Source organism: Hippoglossus hippoglossus, chromosome 3, assembly GCF_009819705.1.
Source record: "Hippoglossus hippoglossus isolate fHipHip1 chromosome 3, fHipHip1.pri, whole genome shotgun sequence".
In the NCBI taxonomy this organism is placed as follows: Eukaryota; Metazoa; Chordata; class Actinopteri; order Pleuronectiformes; family Pleuronectidae; genus Hippoglossus; species Hippoglossus hippoglossus.
The window spans coordinates 2967467-2987442 of NC_047153.1; the positions used below are offsets into that span (position 1 = coordinate 2967467).

General features: G+C 46.7%; 2 protein-coding genes across 3 annotated transcripts in view; one reads left to right on the plus strand and one right to left on the minus strand.

Annotated features, from left to right (window-relative positions):
* LOC117779154 (C-myc promoter-binding protein-like) overlaps positions 1–3802 on the plus strand; it is a 51425-nt gene extending 47623 nt beyond the window's left edge. Inside the window, exons 27-34 of the mRNA XM_034615071.1 lie at positions 269–436; positions 722–902; positions 1003–1257; positions 1538–1655; positions 1901–1927; positions 2702–2864; positions 3142–3206; positions 3617–3802. Coding sequence (XP_034470962.1) covers positions 269–436; positions 722–902; positions 1003–1257; positions 1538–1655; positions 1901–1927; positions 2702–2864; positions 3142–3206; positions 3617–3753 — 1114 coding nt within the window. The 3' untranslated portion in view covers positions 3754–3802. The remainder of the gene's footprint in view (positions 1–268; positions 437–721; positions 903–1002; positions 1258–1537; positions 1656–1900; positions 1928–2701; positions 2865–3141; positions 3207–3616) is intronic.
* A 2484-nt stretch (positions 3803–6286) lies between these two features.
* On the minus strand, positions 6287–18567 carry LOC117779386 (sodium/potassium/calcium exchanger 1-like). 2 transcript variants are annotated; one of them, XM_034615555.1, is made up of 12 exons: positions 18343–18567; positions 16626–17753; positions 14475–14660; positions 14185–14293; positions 12495–12551; positions 12303–12353; positions 11164–11223; positions 10217–10362; positions 8961–9215; positions 8738–8827; positions 8181–8347; positions 6287–8001 (listed from the first exon to the last, which is right to left on the minus strand). In XM_034615555.1, exons 2-12 carry the CDS (start codon positions 17667–17669, stop codon positions 7752–7754), a joined length of 2415 nt encoding a protein of 804 aa, XP_034471446.1. In that variant the 5' UTR covers positions 17670–17753; positions 18343–18567; the 3' UTR covers positions 6287–7751. The 2 variants fall into 2 exon arrangements, with proteins under 2 accessions (XP_034471446.1, XP_034471455.1); XM_034615564.1 differs by lacking the exons at positions 11164–11223; positions 12303–12353; positions 12495–12551.
* Between the last annotated feature and the right edge of the window lie 1409 nt (positions 18568–19976).

Consider the following 19976-nt stretch of genomic DNA (forward strand, 5'->3'; position numbering starts at 1 on the left):
CTTTAAAATATCCACTTTCTTGACATGGTTTTAAAACAAAAGAAAAATCAGCTGGTAGAGGGGACGCCTCACACATGGAGGCTTGCGCCCTCTGAAGCGGCCGCAGGTTCGATTCCGACCCAACCCTTTGCTGCCTGTCTTCCTCGGTCCCCATTTCACATTTACACTGCCACAAAAAATATCTTTTAAAAGAGAAGGAAACACAAGATATTTTTAAAACGTCAGAATAGATATTTTACACCAGCACCGTTCTGATTTGACTCCCCAGACTTTTCCTGAAGGGCAGTCCGTCAGTGGACGAGGCAATGACGTCATCGTACTCCGCCTCAACGGGTTTCGACACAGGGACGTCCACCTTGTCCACACCCTGTCCCGCGACAGCTGTCTCCCCTCTGTCCCCCGTGGTAGCTGTCCAGGAGTCCTCGGGAGATGGAAGGTACTCACCGTCATTCACTGGGATTCAGTGATCACCTGTAGCTCAATCGGAGGAAGTATCAAATCATTGTGGAATACTATGATGCATGTGTGACACATGAAGTGCAAACAGATGTGAAATCTCTACATCCAGTTATGTTGAATTGTGGGAGTAGATCTGTGGCTGATTCATATTGAGGTTTTAAAACAGGACCAGCGTACGTGCAGATTCATAACTTCTTTCTCCTTGTGATTTGTTGTGTGCGTTGGTTTCACACACTGACCTGTCCTCGCTGTGTCCTCCCAGGACCAGAGCAACCAGGGCTCAAGGTATCAACATCCCCTCAGGATGCCGGCAGGGGATGGCGTCCCCTGGAGCGCCCATGGCCCGAAGCGTCAGCACCTTTAATCCTCTGGAGGAAGCATCCCGACCCAGCCGCTGCGTGCCGACGTCGGGCAGCCTGCCCAGCCGTCTGAATGAAGCATCGGTACGTGTCCACGCGAATCACAAACCACTTCACTCTACTTCCTCTTCTAGTCCTCCACAATCTGCCACTCCCAGCACTCATTAAGAAATCCTTCTCTCAGGATCCACTGAACATGGAGTGGCGCCTCCACAACCCGGAGCCCGTGACCGTTCCCTACCTGAGCCCGCTGGTGCTGTGGAAGGAGCTGGAGAGTCTGCTGGAGAACGAGGGCGACCCGGTGATCACCGAGGCCGACATGGTGGACCATCATCCCATCATCTACTGGAACCTGGTGTGGTACTTCAGACGACTGGACCTGCCCAGCAACCTGCCCGGACTCATCCTCACGTCCGAGCACTGCAACAGAGACTCTCAGGTCAGACGCACAAACAGACACACACACAAGTAGCAAACAATGATATTTGACTTCACAGTGTTGTGTGTTTGCTGCTCTCTGGTGGTCTAGTCTCTTAAATCTGGATTTCCCAACTGTTTCCACTTGTGTTTATCAAAAAGTTTAAACAGTTTAAACACAGTCTTGAAGTGCAAATTATATCTATATATCTGATTTTACCCTGATTTACATGTGAAGGGTTTTGAGGGACACAACAAACACAACTGTCGGTCTCACAGTCTCTGTCTGTGTCTGTTGTCAGGTCCCTCGTCACTGGATGTCCGAGGACAGTAAACACGTGTTGATCCAGATCCTGTGGGACAACCTGAAGCTGCACCAGGACCCCATCCAGCCCCTCTACATCGTCTGGAACACCTTCAGTGAGTCTCCGTCAGAGCAGAGCAGTTACAAGTTCATCCCGTGATTTATACTTTGATCTACTCGTGAGAATAACTTGACGGCAGCTGGATTCGTGATGAGTGAACGAGCCGACTGCTGCTCCGCCTGTAGCGGTCGCTGGTTTGAGGAGGAGGAGGAGGAGGAGGAGGAGGCGTGGAGGGAGCCAGCTCCTCCTGGGAGTCGGCTAATCCTCTAACAGGCTGTGTCTGCTCTCTGTGTCTTCCAGGGCTTAATTGTACTCTGTTGTTAGAGAGTGAGTGTTCACCTGCACACACACACACACAGCTGAGTCCTGGTGTCTGTCCTGTGTGAGGCCGGCTGTCTCCCTCTGTGCCCTGTGTGTGTGTGTGTGTGTTCTCTGCCTGATGCTTTGCAGTGTTGTTTGGGAAAGTCTCTTTTTCTGATGATGTTGACTCAGGGGTTGTTGTTGTTGCTGTTGTTGTTGTTGTGGATCAAATACAGTCCTGAGCTGTATTTGAATGTTGGTTTGCATCCCTGGTGAATGTCCACTTTGTCCTTCCACTTGTTAACGTGGACATTTAAACTGTTTGAGTGGTGCAGCGGCATCAGGTCACCGTCTCACACAGGTGAGAATCCACTTGTTCTCGTTTTCCTACTTTGATTTGAGCAGAAAATCTAAAGTATAACAAAAATAACCAGTATCAGATTAATAAACAAATGACAAAATTTTATTTTTTTCACTTTCCGATTGTGCTGTAACAAACTATTCTCACATTCAGTTATTATTGTAGCATCAGAACTGCATGTGATGTGTTCAGATGTCTGGTTCGGTTCAACCAAAAGTCCAAATACACAAAAGTACTTATAGCTACAGACGCGTGTCCAATATATAAGATTAATAAAACTAGTATTACAGATACGCCGCCCCAGGTGCTTTAGGGTGAAGTGAAAACCTCAGATAGAAAATCAAACCCCCCTCATTTTGTTTCTCTGTGGTACTGTCTTGTCTGTAGAAACTAATGAATGATACTGACCTCTGTGTGTGTCTGTGTGTGTGTTTTGGTAGATGTCGGCTACCCTCTGTCCCGGCCGGTCCCGGAGGAGGAGAAGCCGTTCAGCGAGGAGCTGCTGCAGAGCGTGGTGAAGAGCATCCAGAGGAACGACATCAGCCGGCCGATGGCTCAGCTGCTGCAGCTGCTGGCTCAGACGCTCGGGGCCAAGAGGCAAAGGTCGGACACGTCCTCGTGTGTGTTAGAGTCATCGCGTCTGAAAGCGTGTAGAGGTCGTTTCATGTGTAAACAAACACGTAAACTCTCCCAGCGTGCAGAGCAGGAGGGAATCAAACCCTCACGTGTTTACAGGAAAACATGCGATTCGCTTACAGAACGATAAATAACAACAAAAAGAGATTTTACCAGGTTACTTTCATCGTGTCAGAAACTGAGAATCAAGTCTAAAAGCTGCTGTGATGACTCGTGTCTTTACTTGTGCTCTTTTCTTCGTCAGGAGTTTGTACAGAGACGTCCTCTTCCTCTCCCTCGTGGCTCTGGGCAAAGACAACATCGACATCGGCAAGTTCCACTCACATTCAACCTTGTGCCAGTGATTCATTATTAAATTACTTTTTTTTCATCGGGTTTGTCGAGATTTGGGATCAATAAAAGTATAAATATACATTTAAGGTGCTCGTCTAATGAAGAATGAACTTGGGGGCAGCAGAAACCAGCTGTGAACTAAATGTTGACATATTAAGTTGACGTTGGAATCCCATGAGCAAATTGTTATCCTAATTGATACAGATGTGTTTCTGGTGACCCGGCTGTCGTAAGTCCGACATGGCCAGTTGCAGCTGGAACAAAAATCTAAACAGCGAAGCTGAAAGAGCCTCGAATGCTCCACGGATCAAAATCTCGATCCCCGCGGGTTTGAAGGAGGAAGAATTTGTAAAAACGGTATTAATGCCGTTCTCTTCTCCCCTCAGACGCCTTCGATCGTGAGTACAAGTTGGCGTACGACCGCCTCGTGCCGAGCCTGGTGAAGCTGACCCACAACTGTGACCGTCCTCCCAGCACGGGGGTCATGGAGTGTCGCCGGACGTTCGGCGAGCCCTACCTGTGAACCCCCCCCCCCTCCCCCCCCCCGTCCGTCCGTCCGTCACACGCCCGGACGAACTCTCATCGTCGAACGCTTCAAGACGAGCTCAGGAAACCTGTTGGAAGACTGTGAATGTGCACTCAGAGATCAAAACGGTACAGTGGACTGTGGTCAGCGTGATGTAGCCTGAGACGCAACGAGAATCACTTTTACAGACGACGTCTCGACTCCGTGACGAAGGGAAACCAATGCACAGCGTTCGTGAACATCCATCGTTCACCTGGTTTCTCTGGGAAATCCTGTGAAAACGATATATATACAAACGGCAGCAGAGGATTTTGTTTTTTAAATGCAGCATTTATATTGTATAGTCACAGTATATGAAGACAGTTAGCAATATTTTAATTTGAAGTCTATTTATACAGAGTCAGCTTTATTTATTCTAGCGTTTTATCGTGTCCTGTAGTCGCCGGACGTCGTTTTCTCCGCCGCTCGTTTCCAACAACACGCGGAGAAGATGCTGACGTACGAATTCATGTCTGTTGTAAATAATTAACCACGTTTCCGAAGGGGCATAAAAACAAACATTTAAATTGGAGCTGCAGTTATAACGAATGAGACGTTCTGATACTTGATTCATCGTCATTATTCGTTGAGCTCATTCTTGTCAGATAATATTTCCGTCACGAGTTGAATCGAGACCGAACCTTCGGCTGCAGCTCTGATGTAAACGTGTTCAGCACCTTTTCAAGCTGCCTTGTTTCATGTCCCGCTGCTTTAACTGTCATTTCATTTCAATGTAAAGTTCCACGTCGGTGTCGTTTCGGTTTGTTTACACTTCAGTGACTTTTTAAAGTTTCCTCACGTTTCGTTAACCAATCAAACGTGAGTGTTAGGGTTCCTGTGGGGAAGCTGCGGACTGGAGGCCGGTGTGTGATCATGTGATGCAGTTTACTCCTCTCACCGAGAAAATGGCCGACGTTTCTACAACCAAATCCCGAAGAGACAAATAAAACCGGAGCTTTCGTCGTGAGTTACTTAAACCGTAGAAATCACCTAAACCTCTGCTGCGCGTCCCCGGGCCTCGACCACGAAGCCAGTTCAACCCCGGATGTCGTTAACCCGGCTTCACTCAACCCGACACGGGCCGTCCTGAGAACCTGATCTACGAAGCCGGTTAACTTTATATATTGTGATGAACTCTCCCTCTTTTTGTCAGACGCGGTTTTAAAACCACAACAAAAGCCTGGAACACAAGAACGATTCATCTCACTGTCAAAATGTCTGTCACAGGTTCTGTTTCTCACTTTACTGTAGCTGCAACTCGGGATCCTGTAGATCATCTCTCTGGTTTTTATCTCTTATCTTAAACTTAAACCGGCTCTTATTAGCGCTTTAAATCCAGAATTTATTAAATCCACGACCTTTCATGGAAACTGGTTTGCGTAGTTTCCCAGTAAACCTGACGACACAACGTCCTCGGCTTCCGTAATAATAAAGAATTCAGCTCAGATCCTTTCTTTTTATTTCTAAAAAAAAAAAATCTAAAAACTTTAACTGTGTATTTTCTCTTTAAGTCAAACTAATATTAATGTTTAAACAGATTCTGGATCAACTGGATTGTGTCACCGGGACATGACGTGTTGTCTTCATGCGTGTGTTGATCAAACATGACGACGCACTGACACGCTGGTTGCAGGAGGACGTCCAGGGTCAAACCTCAAGGGCGTCTCATGAATGTCAAACCGTGTGAGTGTGTGTGTGTGTCTGTGTGTGTGTGAGTGTGAGTGTGTGTGTGTGTGTGTTTTATCTGTGGCAGAGGAAACCAAAACAGAGAAAGTCTGGAATCTGCACTTTGACCCTTGACAGTGAACTTTCAGCCTTAAACGCTGGAGTCCAGGAGGAAGCTCGTGGACGGCAGTGGCTCGGAGAAGCTGTCGTCCGTCTGTGGATCTTTGTTGTTTGTGTTAGAGAAGAAATAAAAAAAAGTTGTACAAATGACTGATTTTGCAGAATCTGGGGCCGTGTACATTTTAACGGGCCCTTTGTAGAAATCACGTTTTTCTAACAGTTAGTTCAGACGCGGTTCTGAACTGAGACACCGGATCTACGGGACGGATGGACTGTCAATAAAATCATGTACGAGCTCAACTACGGCTTCTTCTTTCTTCATTTTTTGGTTTTTGACAAAGATAGACCTGTGACTAACCTGGGGTTTTGGCCACAGGTGGCGCTATAGAGCAGTTTTGTTTTTGTGATTCCGATGAAAAACACTTGTTGATGTTGGAAACGTAGAAACACTGTCATTCATCAAATCTTGATGTAAACAGACTCATTTATGATTGATTTGTGATTTAAAATGTTGTCGGCCATTCAAGTTACAAATACAAAAATCACTGCCTTTAATCTTATGTACTTATGAAGTGTTTATCTCAGACAAACTTCATTATTTTAAATCTGAGAATTTCATTTTTCATCCCTCCAGCTTTTTGCTTTGTTTCCCAGCAGAACACGTCTCCAGTTCACTGTAGGAAAAATAATTTATTGCAGCATGAAACTTTACTTTTAAATATCGACAGTTTTCTCATCAGTGACAAACATCTGCATCAATTCAACACTGAACAAGATGTGAACAGCCGACACACGTTTACTGACACACAGACGATCACTGGATCACTGCAGGCGACTCAGTGAGATACTGTTTCACGCAAAAACAAACATGAACACGCACAAGTTTGATGTTTGAACACAACGACAGAGTCTCTGGGATACAGTTCATAAAATGATGAACACGCAAAACAGAAAGTTGCATCCACTGATGTTTGAATCGCTGCACAGTGTATCATGTATTTAATAACAAATCTATTTAAGTGCTCACAACGTTGAAGGAAAAATCCGCCTCAAATCATGAACTGAATCCTGCACGTGGGACGATTCTCTTTTATCGTTTGGTGAATTTTTATTTTCACCGTGAACGACTGAGCAGTCGCAGAGGATGTGAGGTCACGTCCAGATGTTTCCAGCAGCAGCTGCGGAGTCAGAAAACACGTTGGTCCAAATCTAAAAGTGGGGCCAAGAGTCTTATCAGGAAAAAATGAACGGAAGCAAAAGTTAAAGGACAAGAGTCCAAAGCTGAAGTCGGGACATTTTTCTGAAATTTTCCCGGACGTGACAGTTGCTCTGGACGTTTTCTGGAACTTTTCCTTCCGGCCCCCTGGGAAAACGTCCGAGTGAGCTCATGAGAAAACGTCCAGAACCGTTCATGTGAGCAAGAAGCCGCGTTGATGATGTTTCTAATACTAAACAACTAAAATACTAAAGTTTCTTCTGCTTCCTCCAGTAACACGACTCCTGACTCAGCATCTGGAGGTTTTAAATGTGTGGACATATTGAGTGACACTGTGTTTTCTTATCAAGACTCTTAACTAAACTCACAGTTCAGACTTCAAGACATTCTCTTGCTTACTAGTCCAAAGTTGAAAGGTGTGATGTTGTTGACCTGAAGCTGCTTTCAGACGTGCACTGAACTCTGGAGATTTTACCGAGGGGGTGCAAACGCAGATGTCCGAGTCACATTCCATTTTCCGGACTCTTTTCCTGCAGCGTCCCAAGTGAAACATCTGGAAAATGAGAATGAGAGTGAGAAGAAAACAGCAGGAAAACGTCCCCAACCAGCGAGTGGACGTGTTGATGAGGTTTCTAACACGTGACGGACGTGAAACTGGAAGAAGACAAATGTCTCAGGATGAAGAAGAGGAGCCTGATCTCTCCGCAGCAGAATTTATACGTCTCGTCTACACGTCAGAGCTCGAACACACAAAGTGACTCAGGACAAAGCAGCTGGAGGTGAATCTCAGCTGGAGGAGGATTTTTCCTTTAACGTTGCTCGTGTGTCTACTGTGTCTCTACTGTGTCTCTACTGTGTCTCTACTGTGCTGGGGCCTTTGAGACCAGGTCTGGTTGAATCTAACTCGTCCTACGTACAGTACTGATTCCGTCTGGCTGAGGTTTTCCCCGGCGGCTCAGATTGAAACCGGGCAGACGAGGACCCGGTCCTCCAGCAGGACGCTGAGGACCAGGAACACGAAGTACAGCGCGAACATGGTGAGGCCCAGCGTGCGGCTCATCTTCCAGCGACAGGCGGCGATGGAGATGATGACGAAGAGGAGCATGAGGAAGAGCAGCACGATGGCGCAGAACAAGCCGTTGGAGCTCACGGCTATGGGCTGGCCGTCGTGGAACAGCGTGAACATGAGCCACGGGACGGGCAGACTGAAACCAGAGAGGACGGTTCAGGACAGTCCAGGACTCAGACACTTCATGATACATTTATCTGACACAAGTAACTTTTCAGATTCTTTTTTATGGATCCTGAATTGAATTGATTGTTTTCCTCACGAGGGAAACAAAGACAGAGGCTTGAGAAGTTGTGTTTCTTTGCGGCCACTCACCCGACGGTGATGTCGAAGATGTTGCTGCCCACGGAGCTGGACACGGCCATGTCCCCCAGACCTTTACGGGCCACGATGACGCTGGTGATCAGGTCGGGGATGGACGTCCCGGCTGCCAGGATGGTCAGGCCCATTATCTCCTCCGAGATGCCCACGGTCTCGCCCACCTGGGACGGAAGAAGAAGACGGACACGAGGACACGTGATGAACATGTGTAGAACAAGTGGGGTCGTCCTTTAAATGATTCCAGTTCACACCTTCATCAGAGTTTGAGCTTTTTGATGAAACACATTAACTCTGGTTTTTAAAATCACATCTATTATAACATTTTGATTTAAAAAAAATCTCCATTTACGTGTTGAACGTGACTCACGGCGCCACCTAGTGTTTCAAACTGTCTCGGACTTTGCAGGACCAATGTTTACGTAGAGTCAACGTTTGGGCAAAAATCTCTACGTCGTGACATTTATATGAATATGAAAAGTCACGAGCCGTCGAGGTGAAGTTACACGAACAAACGAGAGTGAATTCAAATGTCTGTAACCGTGGCAACCGACCTGATGAGCCCACCACACCATCAGATAGGAGAAGACGCCGATCCACAGGATACAGCCGATGAACGTTATGACGAAATATCTCCTGGACGCCTGCAAACAGAAAGATCGCGTCAGAACACGGCTCGTACAGACGCAAACTCCGCGATCGCCCCCTGGTGGCTGGTCGCGGTGCAGCTGCTGCTTTGCCCGATACAGCGAAGGGGGATTTCTTTGTCGTGCTCACCAGGTTGCGGACGTCGGGCAGCGTGAGCCACAGCGGGAACACGATGGGCAGCAGGAACAGGTAGGTGGCCTGTTTGCTTCTGGTTTCAGGCCACGCTAAAGACAGAGGCTCGTTCTCCTCCTCTTCCTCCTCCTCCTCCTCCTTTCTGCCGCCCTCGTCTTCACTCTCAGCCGAGTCGCCGCTGTCCTCGTCCCCGCTGTCGTCCCCAGCGCTGCCGTCCGAGCCGTCCGAGCCCCCCGCTGAGGCTGCCGCCGCCTGACGGAGGAGAAACACACGGTTTGTGGTTCTGAGTTGTGTGTTGAGTTGTGTAACTGTGTCAGTCTGTGTAATTAGATCTGTAAATGGGTTGTTTTACATTTTCCAGAATCTTTTCTTTACCCTTAGCGGAGGTTTGGCAAGTGAGGCGGCCATTTTACATCATTTTTCTCAAGTGTTTTGTTCAAATCACACGTCAGCGATTAATCTACCGTTAATCTATGGAAGCATGTCAAAGATTTATCCCAGCACACGTTTGCAGATTCTTTTCCACATTTAGAAATCGACACCGTGCATTGAGACACAATCACACAACTCTCCACACAACGAACACTGCTGCAGTATTGATGTGATCATGGACTATGACATCCAACATGTCTCCTCACATGTTCTACCATCACTTCCATTATGTTACAAACTGTTTCTTCTAATCAACGTTGTTCATCTGTTGCCCTTCCTTCCGTCCCGGGAGAGGAATCCTCACACGTGACTCTGAGGTTTCTACGTTTTCTGTTTACAGGGTTTTGTGGTAGTTTTGCTCTTAAGCGTGAAGAACAGAGGATGTCGCACCTCGTTAAGATCTATGAGATGTGATTTGTGAATATTATAATATATAAATAACATTTGATCGATCACTGGTATTGGCTCCATAAATCCTCCTTGTTCAGAACTCTAACGGTGGTTTATCTAGAACGGGAATCAACTTAAAGCAGGAACTTCTTCAGATCAAGATCCTTTTGTGAGCTTCAACACAAAATTTGTGTTTGTGAATCTCTTGTTATTTTGCTGGTTGGAGGCTGAACAGTTCAGAAACATCTGATCTGGTCCAAGCTGCGTTTGTTCTCTTTTATTACTGGAAGTTGTGCGTTTTAAGAAAGTGAAATAAAGCTTGTGTATCACATCTTTAAGGGTACGGTGGCCCGGGGAGCTCAAAGCACCACAACACAACCAAACACACAACACGTTGACTGCAGAGTGTTTTTGTGTTTTTGTGTTTGTACCTTGGACTCGTCCGGTTGGTCGCTCGGCTTCTTGGTCGTCTCTTCTGCCTTTGGAGGCTGTGAGGTCGACGGCTCGGCTGCAGCGCCCCCTGGTGGATCAGCAGCAGCAGCGGTGGCCTGTTCAGACTTTGGCTTGTGATCATCATCTGAAGAAAGAGAAACACACAGAACAAGATATTTAGATTGAACAACAGATTTAACTCCGAGGAACCAGATCGTCTCTTTGACACTTTTTAAAATCCTCCGAGGTCTCAGCCTCGTTTTCCTTTTTCAAACGGAACCGATGTTTATTTTTTTTGTTTTAATGATGAGACGATGAAATTATTCTGCTGTGTGAGCTCGTATGGAGCATCAGTGGGAGTGATTGGAGTGTTTGAACGAACACACACACACACACACACACACACACACACACACACACACACACACACACACACACACACACACACACACACACACACACACAGTCCCATCTGCATGTTAAACCTCAGGCTGATTGAAAGGCCTCTCCAGTTCCTCTGCAGCCACTTCGCTCCTCATCAGTCGTCACAGTGACACACACACACACACACACACACACACTGAGAGGCTCCTCTGATTGTGAAGAACCACGTCCTTCAACCCACGAAACGTCTCCGTCAATCAGGCAGACGACCGGACGTCTCCACATAAAAGTATCTTTCATCACAATGATCAACAACATGGACGTCAGTGTGAAGCCTGTTGGTTCACACCCACATTCACTGAAGGGATTTGAACAAACAACACAACTGCAAGCAGATAAATATCATGTTAAAAAAACCGACTTTCAGAGGTTGAAAAAGTTTATTTAACATGATATTTATCTGCTTGCATCAAAAATCTCTGCAAACATAATTTTGCATTTGAATTTTCCTTCTTCAAAACCTGCAGCTGTTTCTCTCGGAGACATTTTCACTCTCACTCACCGTCTGAGCAGCGTCGCTGTGATTCTCCTGCGTCGCTCACAGGTTTGACTTTGTTCTTTGCTGCAGTTAAGAGAAGGACGACTCACACGTGTGTATGACCCCACAGACACACACACACACACAGACAGACACACTGGCACCATCAAACGAGATGCGAACACACAAACATGCAAAAGTCCAACACAGACAAACAACCACCAAAAATAAACAAAACAACAAAACAAAACAAAACATCCGCCCTAAATCAGTCAAAGACAAACTGAACTGAAACAAACACGTTACCAACGTGTCTCACCAACAACAACACGTCTCACGAACACGTCTCACCAACAACAACACGTCTCACCAACACGTCTCACCAACAACAACACGTCTCACCAACACGTCTCACCAACAACAACACGTCTCACCAACACGTCTCACCAACACGTCTCACCAACAACAACACGTCTCACCAACACGTCTCACCAACAACAACACGTCTCACCAACACGTCTCACCAACACGTCTCACCAACAACAACACGTCTCACCAACACGTCTCACCAACAACAACACGTCTCACCAACAACAACACGTCTCACCAACACGTCTCACCAACACGTCTCACCAACAACAACAACACGTCTCACCAACAACAACACGTCTCACCAACACGTCTCACCAACAACAACACGTCTCACCAACACGTCTCACCAACACGTCTCACCAACAACAACACGTCTCACCAACACGTCTCACCAACAACAACACGTCTCACCAACAACAACACGTCTCACCAACACGTCTCACCAACACGTCTCACCAACAACAACAACACGTCTCACCAACACGTCTCACCAACAACAACACGTCTCACCAACAACAACACGTCTCACCAACACGTCTCACCAACAACAACACGTCTCACCAACACGTCTCACCAACAACAACACGTCTCACCAACACGTCTCACCAACAACACGTCTCACCAACAACAACACGTCTCACCAACACGTCTCACCAACAACAACACGTCTCACCAACACGTCTCACCAACAACAACACGTCTCACCAACAACAACATGTCTCACCAACAACATGTCTCACCAACAACAAAAAGTCTCACCAACAACAACACGTCTCACCAACACGTCTCACCTGTCCTCTGCACTGAGCCGTCCCCTCTGACATCACCGTTAAAGGACGTCTCTGAGTGAGACACATCAGAGCAAACACCTTTGGTCTCCTCTAGTTATACATATATGTATATTATATATACACAAAAACACACCATCACAACCACACACGACAGGAAACGACATCAAGACGACTTCCTGCTGCCGCTCTTACCTCGTCTGGCTTTCCTTGGCCCCGGGGTTTTAACGGCCCCTCCGAGGGCCCCTGCCTCTAGGATGAAAGCCAGCAGCAACAGTTTTATCTCCTGGATCATCTGAGTTCAATTTCAGTTTTGTGTTATTGCCTCATTTTGTGTTTGCTGCCACCAGTTTACAGTCGCGGTAAAATCGCAGGGGTTTGGTTTGATACAACGACCGACAGAGGAAATCAAACTCGATCCAGAGGCATTTTACTGGAGGAAATTAAAAATGAACGGCGTTTTCAGACACATTAGAAAATACCCGTTGGTCTGACGATGTCGCGTTAGGAACTCAAACCGTTCAAAAGCTGCATCTCCGAGATAATAATCATTATTGGATTCATTTCTCGCTTTCTGGTAAAAAAACGACACAAAGTCGGCCCTCTCGCCAAAGCTCCGCCCCCAAAACACTTGATTGAGCCTTGACTGACAACTGCCGGAGGACGACTGGCTTGATAACTTCTGACTATCATCTCCGCTTCGGGGGTGTACGTCTCCCTGGCTTTATTCTGATGTTTCTGGTGCAGGAGCAGCGTGAGTGCGAGGAGAAGAGCTGCAGCTGGAGCCCAGGAGACTAGAGCTCAAGCAGGGAGTGTTAGAGTGAGAGCTTTAAACACACCCTACTCTCTCCAACTGACAGACCCCTCTCCTGAATAAACTGAACTCTGGGGAAACCAGCGTCGTGACGCTCAGTCCAGCTGCAGCCGAGGCCTCGACCGCCTCGCTGCTCCTCCACGGAGATAAAGAGCTTGGTCCTGCAGCACCCTGGCTCTGATCCAGCTTCTATTAGCCTTCATTGAAAAGCTGATTAAGGATGAGCTGTGGCCGAGCGCCGCGGGAGCAGAGGAACAGCAGGAGCCTCCGAGGACGAGCTGAAGGTCGCCGCGGTTCAGCCCCCGTCACCCGGACTTACAGGAGGGGGGGGCGGGCACGGTGCTGGGTCACCGCGGCCGAGAGCTGCAGCGGTGATCGATTAGTCGACTGGTAAATAATGAGCGTCCTTCGTCTTCAAGCAGAAATATCAAAACATCTCAAAGCTTCAAATTCTCAGAGGAGACAATTAGTTCATTTATTTATTTATTTTTAATTGCATATGATTAGAATAATGTAACTGGTCGTTTCCAGTTGTATATTAACATGACCGATGAAATTTTTTTTGTAATAATAAAAAATATTAAATAAAAAATAGTCTTCATGGGAGAAGCTTTAATCACTGATACACATTAATACATTTTAATGTTTTTATATCTACATGATAACGTGATTATAACATGAACGAGACTTTTAGACATAAAGTAAATAAGATATTGACGATAATACAAATAATTATTAATATTGCGTAATTGTCCAAATTTTAGGCTACTGCTTCAAATATAATTTGTTTAAATCTGTAATTATTAGTTTGACTGAGCATAATTCATTTGTGTGTTCTGTTTTTGTTTATTCTCTTAATAAGTGAAGAGAGAAGCCGCCTCCTTCAAATCGTCCGACAGGAAACATCTGTTTTCTACGTGTGACTGACGACTTGATGAGAAAAGTTTGAGGATCAAATGTAAAAGTTAAAGATTTCGTGGTTTGTCTCGTTTCAAATCTCCAACCCGTCTCCCAGGAGGCTGTGGATTTTATATCTGGAGTCCAGGTGTTTGTGCTGGTTCTGGTCGTTACCTTCTCCCAGAGGGTCCAGCGTGTGGATCATCAGCTGGAAGATGGTGCTGCGCAGGGACGTGTTGTGGAGCGAGGCCGAGCTGCCGCCTCGCTGCAGGACGGGACGAAGCTGCGACCACAGACAGAGCGTCAGTGATTTCAGTTTGCAGACACCACCATGAAGAAAGAAGCTGCATCACTCGTATGCGTGTAAACAGTGGATACGTGTACATCCCTTTACAAAATAAAGTAAAAGATGATATAAGAGTTCAAACTCCAGTTAACACCAACAGAGAAATGACTTCACACACCCTGAGTCTCGCTCTGTCGTCGTGCGGCTCTGACGGCTGCTTGTGGAGTTGAGGGCCGCTCGGAGGAGGCTCGGGCGCTGGTTTGGATTTTTCTTCCGCCGGTGGTGCAGCAGGAGGAGGAGCAGCAGGAGGAGGAGCAGCAGGAGGAGCAGGAGCAGGTGGAGGAGGTTGTGTAGCATCACTCTCCTGTAAAGTCACAGAGACAAAATACGCTCTTTGTAGTCGTCAATACAATCTTTACTTGTTGTTGTTGATTCTGTTCGACTTCCTGTGGAGAAAAAAAGACTTGAGCTGCAACAATTATTTGACAGAACTATTTTCATATACTTTTTTTTAAGCAATAAGAGGAGGATGTATGAATTTAAAATTGAGGATGTTATGTTTTTCTCTGATTTATAGAATAAATATCATAACAAACAAAACATCTGATAATTCCAGTATTCAAATTGTGCTTTTTCCACTATATCTACTACTTTTGTCTACTTTGTGACAACCGATCTAGACCATCACTTCCTTTCATGCCAACAAATATAAGATAAAAGCATCTTGAAGCAGCAGCTCCTGATTCCTGTGGGAGCCCATCGTCTGTGCCACGTGAATCTTGAAGCCCCGGATCCTGTGTTTTAGATTCAACAGGTGTGCGCAGGTTATCGTCTCCGCACACACTCGGAGATCAGACCAAACCAAACACTTGATTGTGGAAAACGACAAGAGATGAATCAAAAAAGTGTCTTTTGAATCCCAGTAATTGGGAGTTGCCGGTGCGGCTGCGTGCGGCGCTGCTCTCGGCGGCTGAAGGGCCTCGGGGCGGCTGCAGACGTGCCTCTGGGTAATTGGAGAATGTGCGGCCTGACACTTGAAACACTGAAACGCCGCGGTGCATGTTAACTACAGGCTCAGACGTTTACCGCTGCGTGAAGCTGCGTGTCTGCAGAGACCTGAACCTTTCTGAAAACATCATTTCTAATGTAAACCGAGTCTGCGCGGTGACGTCTCCGTCACTCGGTGACACCTGGACTCTTTCTGTCGAGCTTCAAAGGGCTCTCGCACAAATACGGTCCGTCACCTGCTCAGACCCACAAATCCCCGTTTCCTCTCTCGCTGCGTCCGGACAACGGTCTCGGCCCTGACGAGATGAAAGAGCAGAACGCACAGGGCAGTGTGTGGATGGAAGATGCTCCTGTAACATCTGCTCTGCACACACACATCTGTTCTCCCCCTGCAGCCTTTGTTTCACATCACTGTGGGCTCTTTGTTTTCAGGGGGTTGTTGCAAAGATTTAAAATAGTGTAAAATCAACACCTGATTGTGAGGATTGTGTTATTTTGGTGGTGAAGTCCTTGTGTGTCGGTGTGTTCATGAGCTTTGAAGTTGGTATAAGGAACAAACATGGACGCTGTTAATAAATTGTGTTTAGAGCATTTAAACAACACACGTCAAGAGAGAGGATCAGGTGTGACGGACATTCATCTTTTAAAACGTGCACAAATCAAAAACAACGTCTGCATTGGCTAAAAGGTTTCGTGTTCGGTAACAGTTTGCATGAGACTAAAGTTCAGCATTTGACAAGTTCCTATTAGAAGCTGCAATTTAGAGCTGATTGTAAAATCCACTCGTAAACCCACGAAGCAAATGTTTTGCTCGTCGTTCCGACTTCAGATGCTGTTCGTGGAAAACAAGTTTTTCCGATCATGCATCTGCAGATACGTGTTGACCTCTGACCTCCATCTGTGCGACTCCCATCACACCGAGGACCTAGATCTTCTCAATTAGCTCACGGATCTACAGCTGAGCAGGGACGTTTTTTAAAGATGTAAAAGTAGAATGAATGAATGTATGTATACATTTATATATTTTGAATTCATACATTTTGTTTTCGTCATGTGTGTTAATGTTAGAAATTAGATTTTTACATTGTCAAATTGCTCGAATTTCCAAACCCAAAGAGATTCATGAATACTTTCATAGATGATGAAACCAGCTAATATTCTTATTTAAGAAGCGAGAAGTGTTGAAGTGGCGTCGAGGCAGCACTTCACATCTGTATTTTACTTTTTAATCGACTCTCCTACAACTTTAAACACTTCAGGTATTTTCTTTATTTCCTGATGTAAACTTTTCCTCAGATTCGTGTCTGAATGCGACTCTGACCTTCTCCGATCCCTCGGCCGTCCACACCTTCACGATGCTCATGTGCTTGTTGAGCTGGGTCTTGACCGCCTGCTCGACCTGACTGTTGACCTTCATGAAGCTGACGTAGCTGACGTAGCCGAGCACCAGCAGGAGGCTCTCCCACCACATGATCATGCTGTCCAGGAAGAAGACGATGAGCATGATGAGGTCCAGGATGTAGAAGGTCACGTCTCGGAACAGGGGCCACCAGGTCAGGTGCAGCATCTCCCGGGAGAAGATGGCACACATGCCGATCACAAAGAGGATGTTGAAGACGGCCGAGCCCACGATGGTGCCGATGCCCACGTTGCTGTGGGAGATGAAGACGCCGATCAGGGAGGTGAAGAGCTCGGGGGCAGAGCCTCCAGCCGCCATGAAGGTGGCCCCGGCTACGTCGTCAGAAATCTGCATCTGGACGGTGATGACCTCCAGCGCAGGGACGAAGAACTCATCGCAGACGATGGCCAGGGCGACAAACATGTAGATCATGCCCATAATGTGCAGGACCACCCAGCCTTGTCGTCGCTGCTCCACTGAGAAGATGTCCTCGGGGTAACCGCCCTTCCTGCGAGGGGCCTGGGGCGGAGGAGCTGTGGTGTTGGATGGCGGTGGAGTTGGAGGAGGAGGTTTGGGGGGTTGAGGTTCTACGTAGATACACTGTTCGATGTCTGTCCTGTTGACGATCATCACCGGAGGAGGTTGGCTGCCCTCGGGTGAGACCACCTCCTCCTGCGTCTCGTTGGAAGCCGTCACCTCCCGAACGTGGACCTCCACCACATCCCCATCGCCTCCCTCTGCTCCCAGAGCGCCGGGCGTCTGCGAGGAGCCTCTCAGCTCCGACAGCCTGGCCTTCAGAGTCAGAGTGTAGACGAAACACAGCAGCACGCCCGAGACGAAGAAGAGGACGCGGCCGAGCCTGAGTCTCCTCCTCGGAGGCGAGCGCACGTTCATTGCCCCTCGTGGTCTCGACTCCAGACAGGAAGCTACGTCAGATGCATTGCTGATGATCCTCGATGGATCCATGAGGCGAGAGGAGGCCGCTGGCAGAGAGGAGACACACACACCTGCACACTGTGTGTTTCATCTTTCACTGCTGGCAGCTTCCGCCTGCGGACGAGGAAAACAAACACACAACGTCACATCGTCCTGAACACGTGTGGTTTCCAGAGGCAGAGAGAAGTGTGTGTGTGTGTGTGTGTGTGTGTGTGTGTGTGTGTGTGTGTGTGTGTGTGTGTGATGGGGATGCAGACAGCCACCTGTTACTATGGCTACGTAATCACAGGCTTTGGCTTCTCACAAAAACATCGAAGACACGTTAAACACGTAAAAAAAAAAAAGGGAATAAAACCTGCGTCACGCGTTAATTAAAATTAACGCAATTAAATCCAGAATTGCCTCTTAATTGAAATGTAGTGTTACAAGCGTGGGCGCGCGCACACGGGAAGAACGTGATGAAATGCGCGTGCACGAAACGATAATTACACGAAAACACGAGTTAAAACATCAGAGTTGATAAAAAAATGTTTAAATAGCCAGTGAGTCTGTGCGTGGATGCGTCGCGTAACGGAGACACGCGCGGATTATCGGACAAGATTCAAGCTCCCTGTCAATCTATGTTCCTCCAGATGGAAATATACAGACATCCAGATGTTGTGCGCGCGCGTGTGTGCGTGTGCGTGCGTGCTGAGGGTCTCACCTGTGGCCGCGCGGCACCTCTCCGTCCCTCCAGCTGTGCGTAACGGGCGCAGGGCTGCTGACTCCGGGCTGTGTGGAGCTACAAGGGCGCAGCGCAGGTCGGGGCTGGAGCGCGGATCAGCATTACGCTGCTGCTGCGGCCGCTGCTGCTGCTGCTGCTAAGAGGATTAACACCTCTCACCCTCCGCACGCAGCCCGGTATCAATACGCCAACGTTCACAGAGCCGGAGGAGTCAGGTCTGGGTTTGGGGGAGTGGTCGAAGTGCAGCCTCATTATTAGTGTTTTTTATTATTAAGATTAGACAACAAACATTTCACATGAAACAACTTTTCTTGTACATTTTGGAAATGTGATGTGTTTTGCCCGAGCAGAGGAACTGGGTGAAGATGAATCAGCTGTATGAATAAGAGCTGAAATGATAACTTTACCAATTTAACTACCAAATAACCACATTTACAAAACAATTCAAATGAAACAAATGACAATAAATCATCCTGGAAAAAATAGCACTGGAATGAACCGGGGCGGATTTCAAACTGCACCTTGAAGCCCAGGTTGGAAATTAAATCAAAACGAATTCAGAAGTGGTTAAATTGATTCGCTATTTCTGAACCGTCTTCATGGGAGTTAAGTAAAAAAAAAAAGTAAATAATTAACATATATCATACTGCAATCTTCCAATGAGAGATAAACAACATATACCAACAAAAAACAATAAATAAAAGTATTATTTTTAAGTCTATTTCCCTTTAAAACAATATCCAGGTGCCAATATGACTGAAACAGCTTTAATCAAACCTCCTGTTCACGTCCTGGATGATACTCGGGTCATTTGTTCATATTCCTGCTGAACTGGACCTTGAAGAGAAATCCCTCATGTGTCTGAATCTCCACAACAAACTGATGAGCACGAGCTTTTTGAAAAGAAAAGAAAACAACCCACGTCTGATATAAGAATTCTGAAGTTTATTCATTTGGTCAGGAAACAATAATTGTGACTAAAAATCAGGCGTAGTGTCTTTTTAAAACGTGTGTGAGAGTCGGCGTCACGTCCTCCAACAGGAACCTTTCAGACGTAAAACGAGTTCACAGAGATAAATAGAAACAAACACAGTGAACAGATGGAAATTACACACAACACACAAACATAAAAACAAATAAAAGGAAAATCAAGCCACTCATCAACCAGACGTTTGTTAAACAATGGAAACGTTTGGGTGGACGGCTCATTAACAATCATTAAAACAGTGTTGATGAATCAAGGGAACCGGATTTTGACTTCACCACAAATCGCTCTGGACACTGGGGACATGTTTTTCATGTCCTGGTACAAACAGGGACTGACGCCTTCATCCAACACATGTAAACTCAACAGCAGTTCAAAGGTCTTAACTTCAACTTGCAGAATGTAAACCCGCTGCTGTTGGTTCCTGCAGGAATCTATAAATCTAAAAATCAACTGGGAGAGAGGAGCTTGAGATCGTGGTCTGCAAACAGGAACCGTTTTCAAATGCTCCGGTTCCGATAAAAACCCTCCAAAAAAACATTCGATCTATGAAGTAACGATAATGTAAAACATACGAGGGTCATTTCATTTTGACTGTAACTAATGTGTGATCGGTAACAAACAGTTA

Coding starts and splice junctions, on each gene's coding strand:
- LOC117779386 (XM_034615555.1), bottom strand. CDS start 17,669: ATGGATCCATCGAGGATCATCAGCAATGCATCTGACGTAGCTTCCTGT. Junction 8,828..8,960: donor TGCCCGACGTCCGCAACCTG/GTGAGCACGACA, acceptor TTCTGTTTGCAG/GCGTCCAGGAGATATTTCGT. Junction 8,002..8,180: donor ATCTTCGACATCACCGTCGG/GTGAGTGGCCGC, acceptor CTCTGGTTTCAG/TCTGCCCGTCCCGTGGCTCA.